This window comes from Nomascus leucogenys, chromosome 10 (genome assembly GCF_006542625.1).
Source record: "Nomascus leucogenys isolate Asia chromosome 10, Asia_NLE_v1, whole genome shotgun sequence".
Classification (NCBI taxonomy): Eukaryota; Metazoa; Chordata; class Mammalia; order Primates; family Hylobatidae; genus Nomascus; species Nomascus leucogenys.
The window spans coordinates 78,979,773-78,996,977 of record NC_044390.1 but is presented as its reverse complement, the minus strand read 5'-3'; the positions used below and the strand labels follow the sequence as shown (position 1 = coordinate 78,996,977).

Here is a 17,205-nt window from a genome sequence, read left to right as displayed (position 1 = left end):
CCAGGCGGGGTGGCTCACACTTGTAATCCCAGCACTTTGGGAGGCCGAGGCGGGCAGATCACGAGGTCAGGAGATCGAGACCACGGTGAAACCCCGTCTCCACTAAAAATACAAAAAATTAGCCGGGCGTGGTCACGGGCACCTATAGTCCCAGCTACTCAGAGAGGCTGAGGCAGGAGAATGGCGTGAACCCGGGAGGCGGAGCTTGCAGTGAGCCGAGATCACGCCACTGCACTTCAGCCTGGGTGACAGAGCGAGACTGCGTCTCAAAAAAAAAAAAAAAAAAAAAAAATTAAATAAATTGAAAATAAATTATATGAAGTTCTCCAACCACCATGGAATTAAGTTAGAAATGAACAGAAGGAAACTTGGGAAATCCATACATATTTAGAAATTAAACAACACGACTGGACACAGTGGCTCACGCCTGTAATCCCAGCACTTTGGGAGGCCGAGGCGGTCAGATCACCTGAGGTCACAAGTTTGAGACCAGCCTGATCAACATGGAGAAACCCAGTCTCTACTAAAAGTACAAAATTAGCCAGGCATGGTGGCGTACGCCTGTAATCCCAGCTACTCGGGAGGCTGAGGCAGGAGAATCACTTGAACCCAGGAGGCAGAGGTTGTGGTGAACCAAGATCACGCCATTGCACTCCAGCCTGGGCAACAAGAGTGAAACTCCATCTCAAGAAAAAAAAAAAGAAAAGAAATTAAACAATGCATTTTTTCTTCTTGAGATGGAGTCTCACTTTGTCACCAGGCTGGAGTGCAGTGGCGCAATCTCGGCTCACTGCAATCTCTGCCTCCCAGGTTCAAGCGATTCTTCTGCCTCAGCTTCCCAAGTAGCTGGGACTACAGGTGCACACCACCATGCCCAGCTAATTTTTGTATTTTTAGTAGAGATGGGGTTTCACCATATTGGCCAGGCTGGTCTCGAACTCCTGACCTCATGGTCCGCCTGCCTCGGCCTCCCAAAGTGCTAGGATTACAGGCGTGAGCCACTGCACCCGGCCTAAACAACACACTTATAAATAACCAGGAGGTCAAAGAAGATTTAACATGAGATATTAGAAAATATTTTATCTCAATGAAAATGCAAACACAATTTGCCAAAAATAATGAGATGAAGTGGTGCTGAAACAGAAATTTATAGCTGTAAATGCCTACCTTAGAAAAGCTCACAATCACTAACCTAACCTTCTACCTTTAAAATGTAGAAAAAGAGCGGACTATACTCAAAGCAAGCAGAAAGAAGAAAATAATAAAGATTTGAGCAGAGAGCTATAAAACAGAATACAGAAAAATAGAGAAAATCAATGAAAACCAAAAGTTGATTATTTGAAAAGATCAACAAAGTTAACAAACCTTTAGCTGAACTGACCAATAAAAAAAGGGGAGGACACAAATTACTAATATTAGAAAGGAAAGAGGGAACATCACAATTGACTTCATAGAAATCAAAGTATTAAAAGGGAAAACCATGAACAACTTTATGCCAACAAATTAGAGCACTAGATAAAATGGACAAATTTCTAGAAAGACAGAAATTACCAAAACTCACTCAAGAAGAAAAAGAAAATCTGAATAGACCTATAACAAGTAAAAAAAACTGAGTTAATAACTGAGTATCTTCCCATGAAACAAAGTCTAGGCCCATAGGTTTCAGTGGTAAATACTACACATTCGTAGGGTTTCTCAACCTCAGCACCACTGACATTTTGAGCCAGATAGTTCTCTGTTGTGGAGTTGCCTTGGCCTTTTAGGATGTTCAACAGCATTCCTGCCCTCTACCCACTAGGTGCCAGAAGCACCCGCTACCAGCTGTGATAACCAAAAATTTCTCCAGATGTTACCAAATGTCTCCCAAGAGGTAAAATCCCTGCCCCTTCCATTGAGAACCACATATTTAACAAAATAATGTATTCCAAACTTTGGCCTCCCAAAGTACTGGGATTACAGACATGAGCCACCACACCTGGCTGTAAAATACCCTTTTATTTCATATTGAAAATCATTACTGGCCGAGCGCGATGGCTCATGCCTGTAATCCCAGCACTTTGGGAGGCCGAGGCAGGTGGATCACGAAGTCAGGAGATCAAGACCATCTGCCCAACATGGTGAAACCCCATCTCCACTAAAAATACAAAAATTAGCTGGGCGTGGTGGCAAGCGCCTGAAGTCCCAGCTACTTGGGAGGCTGAGACAAAAGAATCGCTTGAACCAGGGAGGTGGAGGTTGCAGTGAGCCGGGATCGTGCCACTGCACTCCACTCCAGCCTGGCAACAGAGTGAGACTCCATCTCAAAAAAAAAAAAAAAAAAAAAAAAATCTTTACTATGTTCATAGTAATGATCCAATAGAGGAGGGTATACTTTCTAACTTGTTCTATAAAGCTAGCATTACATTCATACCAAAACCAGAAAAAGGCATTCACAAGAAAGTATCTATCATGAATATAGATTAAACAATCCTCAACAAAATATTAACAAACTGAAACTAGCAACATGTAAGAATGATTCTACACCAGACTAAGTGGGTCTGAGTGGGGTTTATACCAGGAATGCAAGATTGGCTTAATATCTGAAAATAAAGTAATATTACCATATGCTATATTAAGAATAAAGAACAAAAACCACATAATTAACTCAATAGATGAAGAAAAAATATTTAACAAAAACTCAACACCCATTCCTGATAAAAATTGTCAGCCAGGCCGGGCGTAGTGGCTCAAGCCTGTAATCCCAGCAATTTGGGAGGCCAAGGCAGGTGGATCACCTGAGGTCAGGAGTTCGAGACCAGCCTGACCAACAAGGTGAAACCCCATCTCTACTAAACAGATAAAAATTAGCCAGGCGTGATGGCAGGCACCTGTAGTCCCAGCTACTCAGGAGGCGGAGGTTGCAGTAAGCTAAGATCACGCCACTGCACTCCAGCCTGGGCGACAGAGAGAGACTCCATCTCAAAACAAAAAAATTTTGTTTTACATGTAGAAAATCCTAAGGGATCTATAAGAACTAGTATGCAAATGTACTAAGGATATAAAATACAAAATCAATATACAGAAATCAACTGTATTTCCATACACTAGCAACAAATAATCCAAAAATGAAATGAAGAAAACAATTCCATTCTTTTTTTTTTTGAGATGGAGTCTCGCTCTGTCGCCCAGGCTGGAGTGCAGTGGTGCCATCTTGGCTCACTGTAAGCTCCGCCTCCCAGGTTCACGCCATTCTCCTGCCTCAGCCTCCCAAGAAGCAGGGATCACAGGCGCCCGCCACCACGCCTGGCTAATTTTTTCTATTTTCTTTTAGTAGAGAGGGGGTTTCACCGTGTTAGCCAGGATGGACGCAATCTCCTGACCTCGTGATCCACCCACCTCAGCCTCCCAAAGTGCTGGGATTACAGGCGTGAAGAAGAAAACAGGAATACATTTATCAGGCTGGGCATGGTGGCTCATGCCTGTAATCCCAACACTTTGGGAGGCCGAGGCAGGTGGATTGCCTGAGGCCAAGAGTTCAAGATCAGCCTGGCCAACATGGTGAAACCCTGTCTCTACTGAAAATACAAAAGTTAGCCTGGCATGGTGGAGCGAGCCTGTAATCCCAGCTACTCAGGAGGCTGAGGCAGGAGAATCGCTTGAACCCAGGAGGCAGAGGTTGCCGTGAGCCGAGATTGCACCACTGCACTTAAGCCTGAGAGACAGAGTGAGACTCTGTCTAAAAAAAAAAAAAAAAAAAAAAGGAATACATTTATCAAAAGGCAAGATTTATAGATTTATACACTGGAAACTAGAAAACACTGCTTAGAGAAACTGAAGAAGCCCTAAAGAAATGGAAAACTCTAGTACGTTAATAGATAAGATAATATACTTGACCCTTGAACAACGTGAGGGTTAAGGGCACTGACACCCTGGGCAGTCAAAAATCTGCACATAACTTCTGACTCCCCCAAAATTTAACTACTAATAGCCTGTTAACCATACTGACAACAGAAAGTCAATTAACACATATTTTATGTATTACATACTATACTGTTACAATAGAGTAAGATAGAGAAAAAATGTTAAGAAAATCATAAGAGAAAACATATTTGCTATTCATTAAGTGGAAGGGCATCATCATAAAGGTCTTCACCCATCTTCAGGATGAGTAGACTGAGGGAAAGAAAAGTAGTTCGTTGGTCTTGCTGTCTCCGGGTAGCAGAGGTAGAAGAGGTGAAGGGCATGGAAAGGAAGGCAGGAGAGGCAGGCAAATCTGGTGTAACATTACAAAAATACATCCTCATTTCTGTCTGACATTTTTGCTTTTCCATTTCTCTAAAAACATTTCTATACAATACTAATCCTTCTTCCACCATTTGCTTTCACTTCAGTGCCAGTATCATAGAAGGTTCCATTCCATATTCCATAAACAAAGCCAAAGGAAGTCTTGAATAATTGGAACCCTTCTGGCAAATTGTCTAATGTCAATTTTTTCCTGCCCCCGTTTCTTGTACATCTTACTCCTTACTGTCTGGCACGGAAGCACTCATCTCCATCAAGTCATCTTCTATTAAATTCCTCAGGTGTGGTGTCTATTAGCTCTTGAATTTCTCCAAGATCTGTACCTTAAAACTCTTTACCCTTCACCTTTTGTGCCATATCCACAATCTCCTTCATGATTTCCTTAACCAGCTCTGTCATAAATCCTATGAAGTCATGCACATCTGGACAGAGTTTTCTCAACCAGGAATTTATTGTTTCAGGCTTGATGGCTTCCACAGCTTTTTCTATAACAATGGCATCTTCAGTGGTATAATCCCTCTAGACTTTCATTACGTTCTATCAGGATTCTCTTCCTTGGTGTTAACAATCTTTTCCAGAGTATCCTATGTAATGAGTCTTGAAAGTCCTGGACCAGGTGCAGTGGCTGAAGCCTGTAATCCCAGCACTTTGGGAGGCTGAGGCGGGCAGATCACTTGAGGCAGGAGTTCGAGACCAACCTGGGCAAAATGGTGAAACCCCATCTCTCCTAAAAATACAAAAGTTAGCCAGGCATTGTGGAGCGTGCCTGTAATTCCAGCTGCTCGACAGGCTAAGGCATAAGAATTGCTTGAACCTGGGAGGCAGAGGTTGAAGTGAGCTGAGATCACCCCACTGCACTCCAACCTGGGCGACAGAGCCAGACTCTTTCTCAAAAAGTCCTTGAGACCTCCTGATCTACAGGCTGAATTAGAGACACTGTGGACAAGTAGACCACTTCAAAGCCTAGTGTTGAACTCATGGGATTCTCAGTGGCCAGGGGCATTGTATCAAAAAAACTTTAAAAGGCAGTCCTGGCCGGGCACGGTGGCTCACGCCTGTAATCCCAGCACTTTGGGAGGCCAAGGCAGGAGGATCACTTGAGGTTAGGAGTTCAAGACCAGTCTGGCCAACATGCCGAAACCGTCTCTACTAAAATACAAAAATTAGCTGGGCGTGGTGGCAGGCAACTATAATCCCAGCTACTTGGGAGGCTGAGGCAGGAGAATGGCGTGAACCTGGGAGGCAGAGCTTGCAGTGAGCCGAGATCGTGCCACTGCACTCCAGCCTGGGCCACAGAGCAAGACTCCTCTCAAAAAAAAAGAAAAGAAAAAAAGAAAATGGGTTTTCATTATCCAGGCTTTCTTTTGGTAAAAACAGACTGGTAGCTGGTGTTTTCTCTTCTCCCTTCAAGGCTCAGAGGTTAGCAGCTTTATAGACAAGGGTAGTCCTGATCATAAACTTGACTGCGTTTACACAAAACGGCAGTTAACCTAGCTCTTCCTGCCTTAAGTCCTGGCACTCACTGCTCTTCCTTACTAATAAATGTCCTTTGTGGCATTGTTTTCCCCAGAATAGGGCATTTTTGTCTGCATTAAAAACCCATTCAAGCAGATATCTTTTCTCCTCAATGATTTTCTTAATGGCATCTGGGAACTTGTTTGCCACCTCTTGGTCAGCAAAAGCTGCTTCTCCTGTTACCCTGACATTTTTTAAAGCCAAACCTCTCTACAATTACCAAACCATCCTTTGCTGGCATTAAATTCTCCAACTTTAGATCCTTTACCTTCCTTTTGCTTTAAGACACAATGACTTTGATTTTTCTCAAAAAATATTAGAGTCTATAGGTATGCCTTTCTTATAGCACTCTTGCACCCACGTAAAAGCTGCATCTTCAATATGAAATAAAAGGGTATTTTGGCCAGGCACAGTTGCTCATGCCTGTAATCCCAGCACTTTGGGAGGCCGATGCAGGCAGATCACAAGGTCAGGAGTTCGAGACCAGCCTGGCCACCATGGTGAAACCCCGTCTCTATTAAAAATACAAAAATTAGGCGGGCATGGTGGCACACACCTGTAATCTCAGCTACTTGGGAGGCTAAGGCAGGAGAATTGCTTAAACCTGGGAGGTGGAGGTTGCAGTGAGCCGAGATCACGCCACTACACTCCAGGCTGGTCAACAGAGCAAGACTCCATCTCAGAAAAAAAAAAAAAAAAGGGTATTTCACAACCAGTCGTGGTGGCTCATGCCTATAATCCCAGCACTTTGGAAGGCCAAAGTGGGACGACTGCTTGAGCTCAAGAGCTGGAGACCAGCCTGGGCTATATAGTGGGACCCATGTCTCTACAAAAAAAAAAGTTATTTTAATTAGCCAAACATGGTGGTAGACACCTGTGGTCCCAGCTACTCAGGAGGCTGAGGAGGGAGAATCACTTAAGCCTAGAAGGACATGGCTGCAGTGAACTGTGATCACACCACTACACTCCAGCCTGGGTGACGGAATGAGACTGTCCTAACAAAATAAAAGAAAAAGAAAAAAATGTGCTAAACTGGACTTCATAAAATTTAAAACCTTTTGCTCTTCAAAAGACACCATTATAAAATGAAAAGATATGCCACAGACTGGGAGAAAATATTTGCCAATCACATAGCTGATAAATGACTTTTATTCAGTTTATAAAGAACTCTAGGCCAGGTGCGGTGGCTGACGCCTGTAATCCCAGCACTTTGGGAGGCCAAGGCAGGCAGATCACAAGGTCAGGAGTTTAAGACAGGCCTGGCCAACATGGCAAAACTAAAATTTTTAGTCTCTACCAAAAATACAAAAATCAGCCAGGCATGGTGGTGGATGCCCATAATCCCAACTACTTGGGAGGCTGAGGCAGGAGAATCACTTGAACCTGGGAGGTGGAGGTTGTAGTGAGCTGAGAACATGCCATTGCACTCCAGCCTGGGCGACAAGAGCAAGGCTTTGTCTCAGAAAAAAAAGAAAGAAAGAAAGAAAAAAAAGAACTCTTGGCCAGGTGCAGTAATCCTAGCACTTCACGAGGCTGCGGCAGGTAGATCGCTTGAGCCCAGGAGTTCAAGACCAGCCTGGGCAACATTGTGAGACCCCGTCTCTAAAAAAATTAATAAAAAAGTAGCCGGGCACGGTGGCTCACGCCTGTAATCCCAGCTCTCAGGGAGGCAAGAGGCGGGAGGATAGCTTGAGCCCAGGAGTTCGAGACCTGCCTGGGCAATATAGCGAGACCCCGTTCTCCCGAAAAAGAAAAAAAAAAAAAAAAAAAAAGACAGGCCAGGCGCGGTGGCTCACGCTTGTAATCCTAGCACTTTGGGAGGCCGAGGCGGGCGGATCACGAGGTCAGCAGATCGAGACCACAGTGAAACCCCGTCTCTACTAAAAATACAAACAAAAATTAGCCGGGCATGGTGGCGGGCGCCTGTAGTCCCAGCTACTCGGAGAGGCTGAGGCAGGAGAATGGCGGGAACCCGGGAGGCGGAGCTTGCAGTGAGCCGAGATCGCGCCACTGCACTCCAGCCTGGGAGACAGAGCAAGACTCCGTCTCAAAAAAAAAAAAAAAAAGTAAATAAATAAATAATTCTATAACTCAATAAGGCAAAGAAATCAATTTCAGGCCGGGCATGGTTGTTCACATCTGTAATCCCAGCACTTTGGGAGGCCAAGGCAGGCAGATCACTTGAGGTCAGAAGTACGAGACCAGCCTGGCCAACATGGTGAAAACCTCATCTCTACTAAAAATACAAAAAAAATTAAATAAACAAAAATAAAAATACAAAAAATTAGCTGGGCATGGTGGCACACGCCTGTAATCCCAGCTACTTAGGAGGCTGAGGCAGGAGAATCGCTTGAACCCCGGAGGCAGAGGCTGCAGTGAGCCAAGTCTCGCTTTGTCACTGCATTCCAGCCTGAGTGACAAAGCGAGACTCTATCTCAAAAAAAAAAAAAAAAAAAAAAAATTTTTAAATGGGCAAAAACAGGCCGGGCACACTGGCTCATGCCTATAATCCTAGCATTTTGGGAGGCCAAGGCGGGCAATCACCTGAGGTCAGGAGTTCAAGACCAGCCTGGCCAACATGGTGAAACCCCATCTCTACTAAAATACAAAAATTAGCTGGGCATGATGGCAGGTGCCTGTAATCCCAGCTACTCGGGAGGCTGAGATGGGAGAATCACTTGAACCCAGGAGACGGTGGTTGCAGTGAGCCGAGATTGTGCCACTGCGCTCCAGCCTGCGTGGCTGAGCAAGACTCCATCTCAAAAAAAAAAAAAAAAAAAAAAAAAGGGGCAAAAGATTGGAACAGACCCTTTGCCAGAAAAGAAACACAAATGTCAAATCTGCACACGAAAAGATGTCCAACAGCATTAGTCATTAGGGAAATGCAAATTAAAAGCATAATACCACTACACACCCACCGGAAGGACTAAAACAGCATGACTGAAAATACCAAATATTTGTGAAGATGGTAGAAAAAACTAGGACTTTCAAACACTGCCAGTGTGAATGTATAATGGTACAACCACTTTGGAAAACAGTTTGGTGGTTTCTTAAAAAGTTAAACATAAATTTACTGTACTGCCCAGTTATTCCACATCTAGCTATCTATACAGAAATGAATACATATATTTACACAAAACTTGCACAGTTTTATCACTTTATTCACAACAGCTAAAAACTAGAAATAATCTAAATGTCCCATAACTGAGAATGGATAAGCAATAAAGACTACTGCTCAATAAAAAGAATGAACTGCTAAAGCACACACTAACATGGATGAACCTGAGAAATTTGCTAAGAAATCAAACATATAAAATTGGTAAGCTACTAAGGAAATACTTTCTAGAGAAGGCAAAAACTATAGTGACAAAGCAAATTAGTGGCTGTAAGGGGCGAGGAATGGGAACGGGGCTGACCGCAACCAGGCGGACGGAACTTTCTAGTGGGGATGGAAATGTTCTGCACCAGACTGTGATGATGGCTGCACACCTCTATAAATTTACTAAAAATTACTGAACATTCACACTGAATGTACTGAACTGTACATTTATATTGGGGGTATTTTTATGATGTGTAAACTATACAATTTTTTAAATTTTAAAAACGAAGGAAATGGATTTTCACAAACTCCATCAAATATTAACGACTCGCCATATGTAATAGAAGACAATATGTAAGAATCCCTAATCCCAAAATGCCCACTCTCCAGGTTTAGCTAAGTGCCCGGGGCGTAGCAAAGTCATGGGGCTATGGGACTAGAGATACATGTAATAAAAGATACAGGGAATAGAAGATAGAGCCTCCACTACAGCCATTTGATCTTATCCTAATTTTTTTTTTTTGGACAGTTTCACCCTGTCGCCCAGGCTGGAGTGCAGTGGAGCAATCTCAGCTCACTACAACCTCCGCCTCCCGTGTTCAAGTGATTCTCCTGCCTCAACCTCCCGAGTAGCTGGGACTACAGATGCCCGCCACCACACCCAGCTAATTTTTTTTGTATTTTTTAGTAGAGATGGGGTTTCACAATGTTGGCCAGGCTAGTCTTGAACTCCTGACCTCAAATGATCCACCCACCTCAGCCTCCCAAAGTGTTGGGATTACAAGCGTAAGCCACCACGCCCAGCCCCTTATCCTAAAGTTTTTAAGAGTACAGTAGTCCCCACAGATAAGGGAGGATATGTTCCAAGACCTCCAGTGGATGCCTGAAACCTTGTATAGTAGTAAGCCCTATACATACTGTTTGTTCTGATAACCAAGATGACTACTAAGTAACTACAGGACAGGAAGCATATATAGTGTGAACATGCTGGACAAAGGGATGATTCATGTCCCAGGCAATATGGCAAGAGATTTCATTACACTACAAAGAATAGTGCTTAATTTGAAACTTATGAGAGCCAGGCGCGGTGACTCACACCTATAACTCTAGCACTTTGGGAGGCTGAAGAGGGCGGATCATGATGTCAGGAGTTCGAGATCAGCCTGGCCAACATGGTGAAACCCTGTCTCTACTAAAAATACAAAAATTAGCCAGGCATGGTGGCACACACCTGTAATCCCAGCTACTCGTGAGGCTGAGGCAGAATTGCTTGAACCCAGGAGGCAGAGCTTGCAGTGAGCCAAGATCGCGCCACTGCACTCCAGCCTGGGCATCAGAGCAAGACTCTGTCTCAAAAAAAAAAAAGAAACTTATGAATTACTGATTTCTGGAATTTTCCACTTAATATTTTCAGACTGCAGTTGACCATATGTAACTGAAATTGTGGAAAGCAAAACTGTGGATAAGGGAGGATGAGATCTTAAAGTCCAGTCAGTCCACTCTCAGGTAGTCTGGCAGCAAGAGTTCAAGTGCTGTGGCTGGAGGCCAGGAAAACAGCTTTTCCAGCTGAACACTACAGGTTTGTCTCAGTGCTCACCATCTGCTGAACACCCTAAAAAAAGCAAAACAATGAATACAACACAATGCCACAGACCAAATGTTTTTTATTTAGTGTAATGCTGGCTTGCTTCCAAAGCAGTACATCCTCATCAGTACTGATTTTCAACTCCAATAGGTATTGGTTGGACATGCCCAAATTAGTGTAGATTCACCATGACCTATTAAGTACTTTTCAGTGAAGAAAAGCCAAAAAAATTTTAAGAAAATTGGGCTGGGCAAGAGTCAAGTGAAAAAAACAACTCTTTCTAAAGCACCTTTAAGTTGCTATGAGCTAATATTCATTGAGCTCTTGCTGTTAGGTATTATTATTTTTTTGAGAAGGAGTCTCACTCTGTCGCCCAGGCTGGAGTGCAGTGGCATGATCTCAGCTCACTGCAACCTCTGCCCCCCAGGTGCAAGTGATTCTTCTGCCTCAGCCTTCTGAGTAGCTGGGATTACAGACATGTGCCACCACACTTGGCTAATTTTTGTATTTTTAGTAGAGACGGGGCTCTCGCCATGTTGGCCAGAGTGGTCTCCAACTCCTGACCTCCGGTGATCGGCCCGCCTCGGCCTCCCAAAGTGCTGGGATTACAGGTGTGAGCCACCGTGCCTGGCCTAGGTATTATCATAAGCACATTTGGGTGTATCTGCCCATTTAATCCTCAAAAACTAACAAACAAAAAACCCTATGAGCTGGGAGTGCTTTTATCCCATCTACAGATGAGGAAACTAACGAGACACAAGTGAAGTGATGTCGTACTCAGACACACGGCTAATAAAATAGAAAGGCTGGGCTGGGCATGGTGGCTCATGCCTGTAGTCCCAACACTTTGAGAGGCCGAGGCAGACAGACCACCAGAGGTCAGAAGTTCGAGACCAGCCTGGCCAACATGGTGAAACCCCGTCTTTTCTAGCAATACAAAAATAGCCAGGCATGGTGGTGTGCGCCTGTAGTCCCAGCTACTCAGAGGGTCAAGGCACAAGAATTGCTTGAACCCGGGAGGAGGAGGCTGCAGTGAGCCGAGATCACGCCACTGCACTCCAGCCTGGGTGACAGAGTGAGACTATGTCTCAAAAAAAAAAACACAGGCTGAGATTTCAACTGGGTCTACCTAGAGAAACTATAACAACCACTAAGTGACGTTGCTGCCCTATTTGTATACTTGTCCCCTGGAACTATGTCTCCTGCTCAAAACTCTCCTATAGTTCCCCTTTTAATCAGGGTCAAAGCCAAAGTTCTTACGATGGCCTACAAGGCCCTAAGTGCCTTGCTTCCCGTTGCTGCTCTACATCATCTCCACTGACCCACTGCATTCTAGCCACCTTGCTCTTCCTACATCACACTACACCTGCTTCTGCCTCAAGGTCTGTCCTTGCTGTTCCCACTGCCTGTTATACTCTTCCCTGAAACAGTGGTGGCTTGCTTTCGCATTTCCATCAGAACTGTACAGTGTCACCTCCTCAGACTACCCTATTTAACACAGTACTCCTCACCCTTTCCACACGTAATTTAAACCACCTAGCAGTAACCCCACCCTCTAGAATATAAGCTACATGACAATAGGGACATCTAGGAGTCTGGCTTGTACCATTTGTGTCTAGGACACCATCTGGCACACAGGAGACAATGTTTAAAATCTGGCCACATATGCTCTGATTCACAACCCAATTAAATAACTTCAGGTGGCATATCATGCCTCTGTGCCAATAAAACCCAAATCAAGGCTGGGCGCGGTGGCTCACGCCTGTAATCTCAGCACTTTGGGAGGCTGAGGCGGGCGAATCACGACGTCAGGAGATGGAGACCATCCTGGCTAACACAGTGAAACCCCATCTCTACTAAAAATACAAAAAAATTAGCTGGGTGTGGTGGCACGCGCCTGTAGTCCCAGCTACTCGAGAGGCTGAAGCAGGAGAATCGCTTGAACCTGGGAGGTGGAGGTTGCAGTGAGCCAACAGCGTGCCACTGCACTCCAGCCTGGACGACAAAGCTAGACTCCAACTCAAAAAAAAAAAAAAAAAAACACCCAAAACAAAAGAAGGATATATAAAAGCAGTCTTTTAGAATCTTTATTTTTATGATTTAAAACCCAGTCTTCCTTGGGCCAGGCACGGTGGCTCACACCTGTAATCCCACCACTTTGGGAGGCCAAGGCGGGCGGATCACGAGGTCAGGAGATCGAGACCACGGTGAAACCCCGTCTCTACTAAAAATACAAAAAAATTAGCCGGGCGTGGTGGCGGGCGCCTGTAGTCCCAGCTACTCGGAGAGGCTGAGGCAGGAGAATGGCGTGAACCCGGGAGGCGGAGCTTGCAGTGAGCCGAGATAGCGCCATTGCACTCCAGCCTGGGCGACAGAGCGAGACTCCGTCTCAAAAAAAAAAAAAAAAAAAAAAGTTAAAAACAGGTTTTAGAAAACTTATTTTATTTGTGTAATTTTCGAACACACATCTGCTTTTCTTTTGGTTTAAGTGCAGTTAAGTCACAGGAACTGTTAACTTTTCCTAAGTAAACTCAATGCTTCCTAGGAGAGAGAAGAGGAAAAATAAGGGGAGAACACACAGAAAAGTGAGGACAACCTATTCCCCAAAGGACAGGTTTTGTACGGCGAACCACCTTCTTCCAACTGCAGATTTCCAGAAGGCTGATTTCAAACAAATCGGGAGGGATGGATAAATTCCAACTCTCCAAGTGCTGTAGAACATCCGGAAGCAAATGCTGGCGGCCCTTGGGGAGTGACTGAAAAGTGTAGTAGTAGTAGGGCTCTCTTCGTCCCATTCATTGACACTTGATAGTGTCTCCAGGCCACTCATCTCCGTTCTAGCTGAGCACAAATCACACTCACCAGTGAAGCTGGAGGGAGGCGGACACACACCCACACCCACACCCATACCCTTGGCCCCAGGGCTGTAAAGCGCGATCCACGGAATCCGGGGGAGGCCGAAACCCGGTAGTCGATGGAACCTCTCACTGCAAAATCTCCCCGCTTTTTGAGGCTGGAGCCGAGAAGAACGCCACAGGACAACGCGGGGGAAGAGGGGGCACCTCCCTCTTACCTTGATGGCTTTCTCCATGTCGCTCTCCTCCGACATACTCAGTGGGGCCCCCACAGCCGGGAGAGGCGGAGGCTGCTCAGCCGCCCTGTCCCCGCGCGGCCGAGGGAGCAAAGGGCTCGGCACTCGGGCCCCTGGGCCTCGTGGCGACGGGCAGCAGCCGCCCCTCGGGACCGGTGGGGATGAGGACCCCGGCGCCGGCTCTGCTTCGGCGGGCGGCTCTAGGCTGGCGGCAGCAGCAGCGGCGGAGGCGGCGGCCCCTGGGGACAAGTCTTTGTGCTGGGCCCCGCGCGGCCGCCTCCTAGCCTCATCCCCAGCTGGGGAGGCAGGCTCCCGGGGTAGGGCGAGGCGGGGAGGGCCTCGACCCGGGGCGCTGTGCAGGGGCCTCGCGGGGCCGCCGCTTAGACCTGGGCTCGCCAGGTCCTAAAGAGGAGCCTGCGCCTCCGCCTCCGCCGCCTGCACCGCCGCGAAGCCGAAGCCGAAGCAGAGCTCGGCGCCGCTGCTCCCGCCGCCGCCTCAGCGCCACACATCGCCAGGACACCCGCGCCGGGCAGCCCCGCCGGCCGCCCTCACGCACGCGCTGTGCCCCGCGGGAGCTCCGAGTCGCCCCTCCTGCCGCCCAGCTTCGTCACTCCACGGCCCCACGCGCCCCTTGCTGCCTTCCGCTGGGGTTTCCGAGCTGCCCCCGAGCCGCGCACCCGACTTGCAGGCGCCCGCCTGGGCCTCCCTAAGACGCGCCGCATACAGGACAGGCCACTGGGCCTTCCGCGGCGATGGCGCTGTTCTAGTGACGTCATAGGGCCGGACTCGCGTGAGTGCGCGTGCGTTGGGGCCTCAGCGTTTATCTCCACTCTGCGGAGATTCACACCTGGGAAATGCTCTTCTGAGAGGACCGGTGGAAGTCAACCCAGGAGAGAGAAGAGAGGACTGAAGCACCGAAAGGGTCCTGCCGTAAGGGAGCAGGATTGTGTAGAATATATAATAGCAGTAGCAGATCTGTTTACGGAGCATTAACCTTACGTGGAGTTATTTCCTGCATTTCCTCCTTTCATCTTTACAAGGTAGCCATTTGGCGTTGTGAGGTATGGATGTTCCCATCCCTAATTTGCAAAATAGGTAACTGAGGCTCAAGAGAGCTAGACTAGTTTGTGCACAGCCAAGAAGTGGTCAAGCTAAAATGGGACCCCAGGTTTGTGCTCCCTACTCTCCACCGATAACCTATCAAAGGGCTTTGCAAGAGCTTTTGACTAATCGCCTCTCAATGGTTGTTATTCATTTATTAATTGCACATCAGTATGTGCCAAATCTACTAGACATTGGAGAAACAGTAGGAACAACACATGGTACCTGCACATGGATCTTTCAGGAAAAGGAAGTAGGTAATAAACAGGAAAAAGCCCGAGTCTGATGCTAAGAACATAAACAGGATGCTGAGGTAAGAGAATAACTGGATGTGGGGACTGCTTCGTGTTAGATGATTAAGGAAGGAATCTCAGGAGGTAACATTTAAGCTGAGACCCCTGAGGAATGAGAAAGGGCTGCCTATTGGAAATCCAAGGAAAGATTTCTGGGCAGATGGGTAAAAATTTTAAGGTGGAAATAAGCTGAATATGTTCAAGGATCAGTTAGAAGATCATTGTAGCTGGAGTAGATCGAGTAGGAGGACACTGATAAAGCATGAGGTTGGAGGCTGGGCGCGGTGGGTCATGCCTGTAATCCCAGCACTTCGGGAAGCCAAGGCGGGTGGATCACTTGAAGTCAGGGGTTCGAGACCGGCCTGGCCAACATGACGAAACCCCGTCTCTATTTCAAATAAAGAAAAAAAAAGTATAAAAAGGATGAGGTTGGAGATGTGGGCAGGGGCTGCATCATATGTGGCCTTTGGGGTTCATAACCAGGACTTTGGATTTTATTCTAAGCTATTGTAAGGTTTTAAACTAAAGAGTGATGTGATCAAATTTGTTTTAAAAGATCATTCTGCTTTCTAGAGAATAGAATATAGGAAAGCAAGAATGGAAACAGCTATTAGGAGGCTATTGGAGAATAATGCAGATGAGAGATTATTACACTGTCTGAACTAAGGAGGTGTCAGTAAAGGTGTAGAGAAGATGGATTTTTTTTTTTAAACAGGGTCCCACTGGCTAGAGTGCAGTGGCGTGATCACAGCTCACTGCAACCTAGACCTCCTGGGCTCAGGCGATCCTCCCATCTCAGCATCCTGAGTAGCTGGGACTATAGGCGCATGCCACCACGCCTGGCTAACTTTTCATATTTTTTTGTAGAGATTGGGTTTCTCCACATTGCCCAGGCTGCTCTCCAACTCCTGAGCTCAAGTGATCGACCTCCCTTGGCCTCCCAAAGTACTGGGATTACAGGCGTGAGCCACCGTGCCTGGCTGAGAAGATGGATTTAAGACATGTTTTGGAGGTCACATTGTCAGGACTTCCTGAAGGATTAGATGTGGAAGGGAAGGATAAGAAACAGACCAAGGATAACTTTCAAATGTATGCCTAAGCAACTGGATGGATAATGATGCCACTGAGTGAGTGAAAAACTTGATGGAAGTGGAAGATCCAGTTCGTTTCTATATAGGTTAATTTAAGACATACCAGAGCATAAGTCAAGTAAGTAATTGAATATTGGAGTGGAGACTTAGTTGTCTACCGAATTATTGTTTTCTTTGTTGGACATACACCTACACTGCATTCCTCAAAGTAAAATAAGTGTGGCTCTGTGCCTATGCTCTCCCCAGCGGAAAGTAAGCAGAAGAGGTGTGCAGTTTCCAGCCCTGGCCCATACAGACCTCCAACAGGTGCTCCCCCGTGCTCTTACTCCTTCTGCCAACTGGAAGCAGATGGTGACCAGGCTCTGGAGAAGGCAAGGCCTGAAGATGGGAGATTCCTGAGTGGAGGAGAACTGCCTTACTGACCTAAATATCCACTTAATATTGTTATGTGAGAATAAATAAACTTGTGTTGACCTTTTACTTACTTTGAGTCTTTTGTTCTAGCAGTTTTGCCTATGCTACCTAATATGAATAAGAGCAATGATCCGGTAGTGAGCTTTGGGAGAAAATTTTTAAATGACTTGAATTGACATCTGTAACAGGAAATATTCGTGCAAAAGTAATTGTGATTTTTGCCATTTAAAAGTAATGGCAAAAACTGCAATCATTTTTGCACTAACCTATAGAAGATGCCTTGGATTTATTCATTCATTTCATCCAGTAAGAATTTCTCTCTGCCAGGCTCTGTGTCTTGTAATAGAGATGCAGAGATGATGTCGTATAATAGAGACGCAGCGATGAAGAGACAAGGTCCCTGCCCTCAAGCAGCTTTTAGTCTAGCTGCTCATCTTACTGACTTATTTGCACATGCTTTCCCACTACCTAGAAACTCACACTTCTCTCCTAACACACACACATACACACACACA

General features: G+C 46.0%; 2 protein-coding genes across 6 annotated transcripts in view; one reads left to right on the top strand and one right to left on the bottom strand.

Annotated features, from left to right (window-relative positions):
• MAPKAPK5 (MAPK activated protein kinase 5) overlaps positions 1-14,557 on the bottom strand; it is a 54,670-nt gene extending 40,113 nt beyond the window's left edge. Inside the window, exon 1 of one of the 4 annotated variants that reach the window (XM_003274406.4) lies at positions 13,774-14,557. In XM_003274406.4, coding sequence (XP_003274454.1) covers positions 13,774-13,809 — 36 coding nt within the window. In that variant the 5' untranslated portion in view covers positions 13,810-14,557. The remainder of the gene's footprint in view (positions 1-13,773) is intronic. The other 3 variants (XM_030821413.1, XM_030821415.1, XM_030821414.1) reach the window with 3 other exon arrangements.
• LOC101176310 (putative uncharacterized protein encoded by MAPKAPK5-AS1) lies at positions 13,181-16,756 on the top strand. 2 transcript variants are annotated; one of them, XM_030821416.1, is made up of 2 exons: positions 13,181-15,205; positions 16,053-16,756. In XM_030821416.1, exon 1 carries the CDS (start codon positions 13,778-13,780, stop codon positions 14,195-14,197), a length of 420 nt encoding a protein of 139 aa, XP_030677276.1. In that variant the 5' UTR covers positions 13,181-13,777; the 3' UTR covers positions 14,198-15,205; positions 16,053-16,756. The 2 variants fall into 2 exon arrangements, with proteins under 2 accessions (XP_030677276.1, XP_030677277.1); XM_030821417.1 differs by having other exon boundaries at positions 13,776-15,205; positions 16,523-16,756.
• The last annotated feature ends 449 nt before the right edge of the window (positions 16,757-17,205 follow it).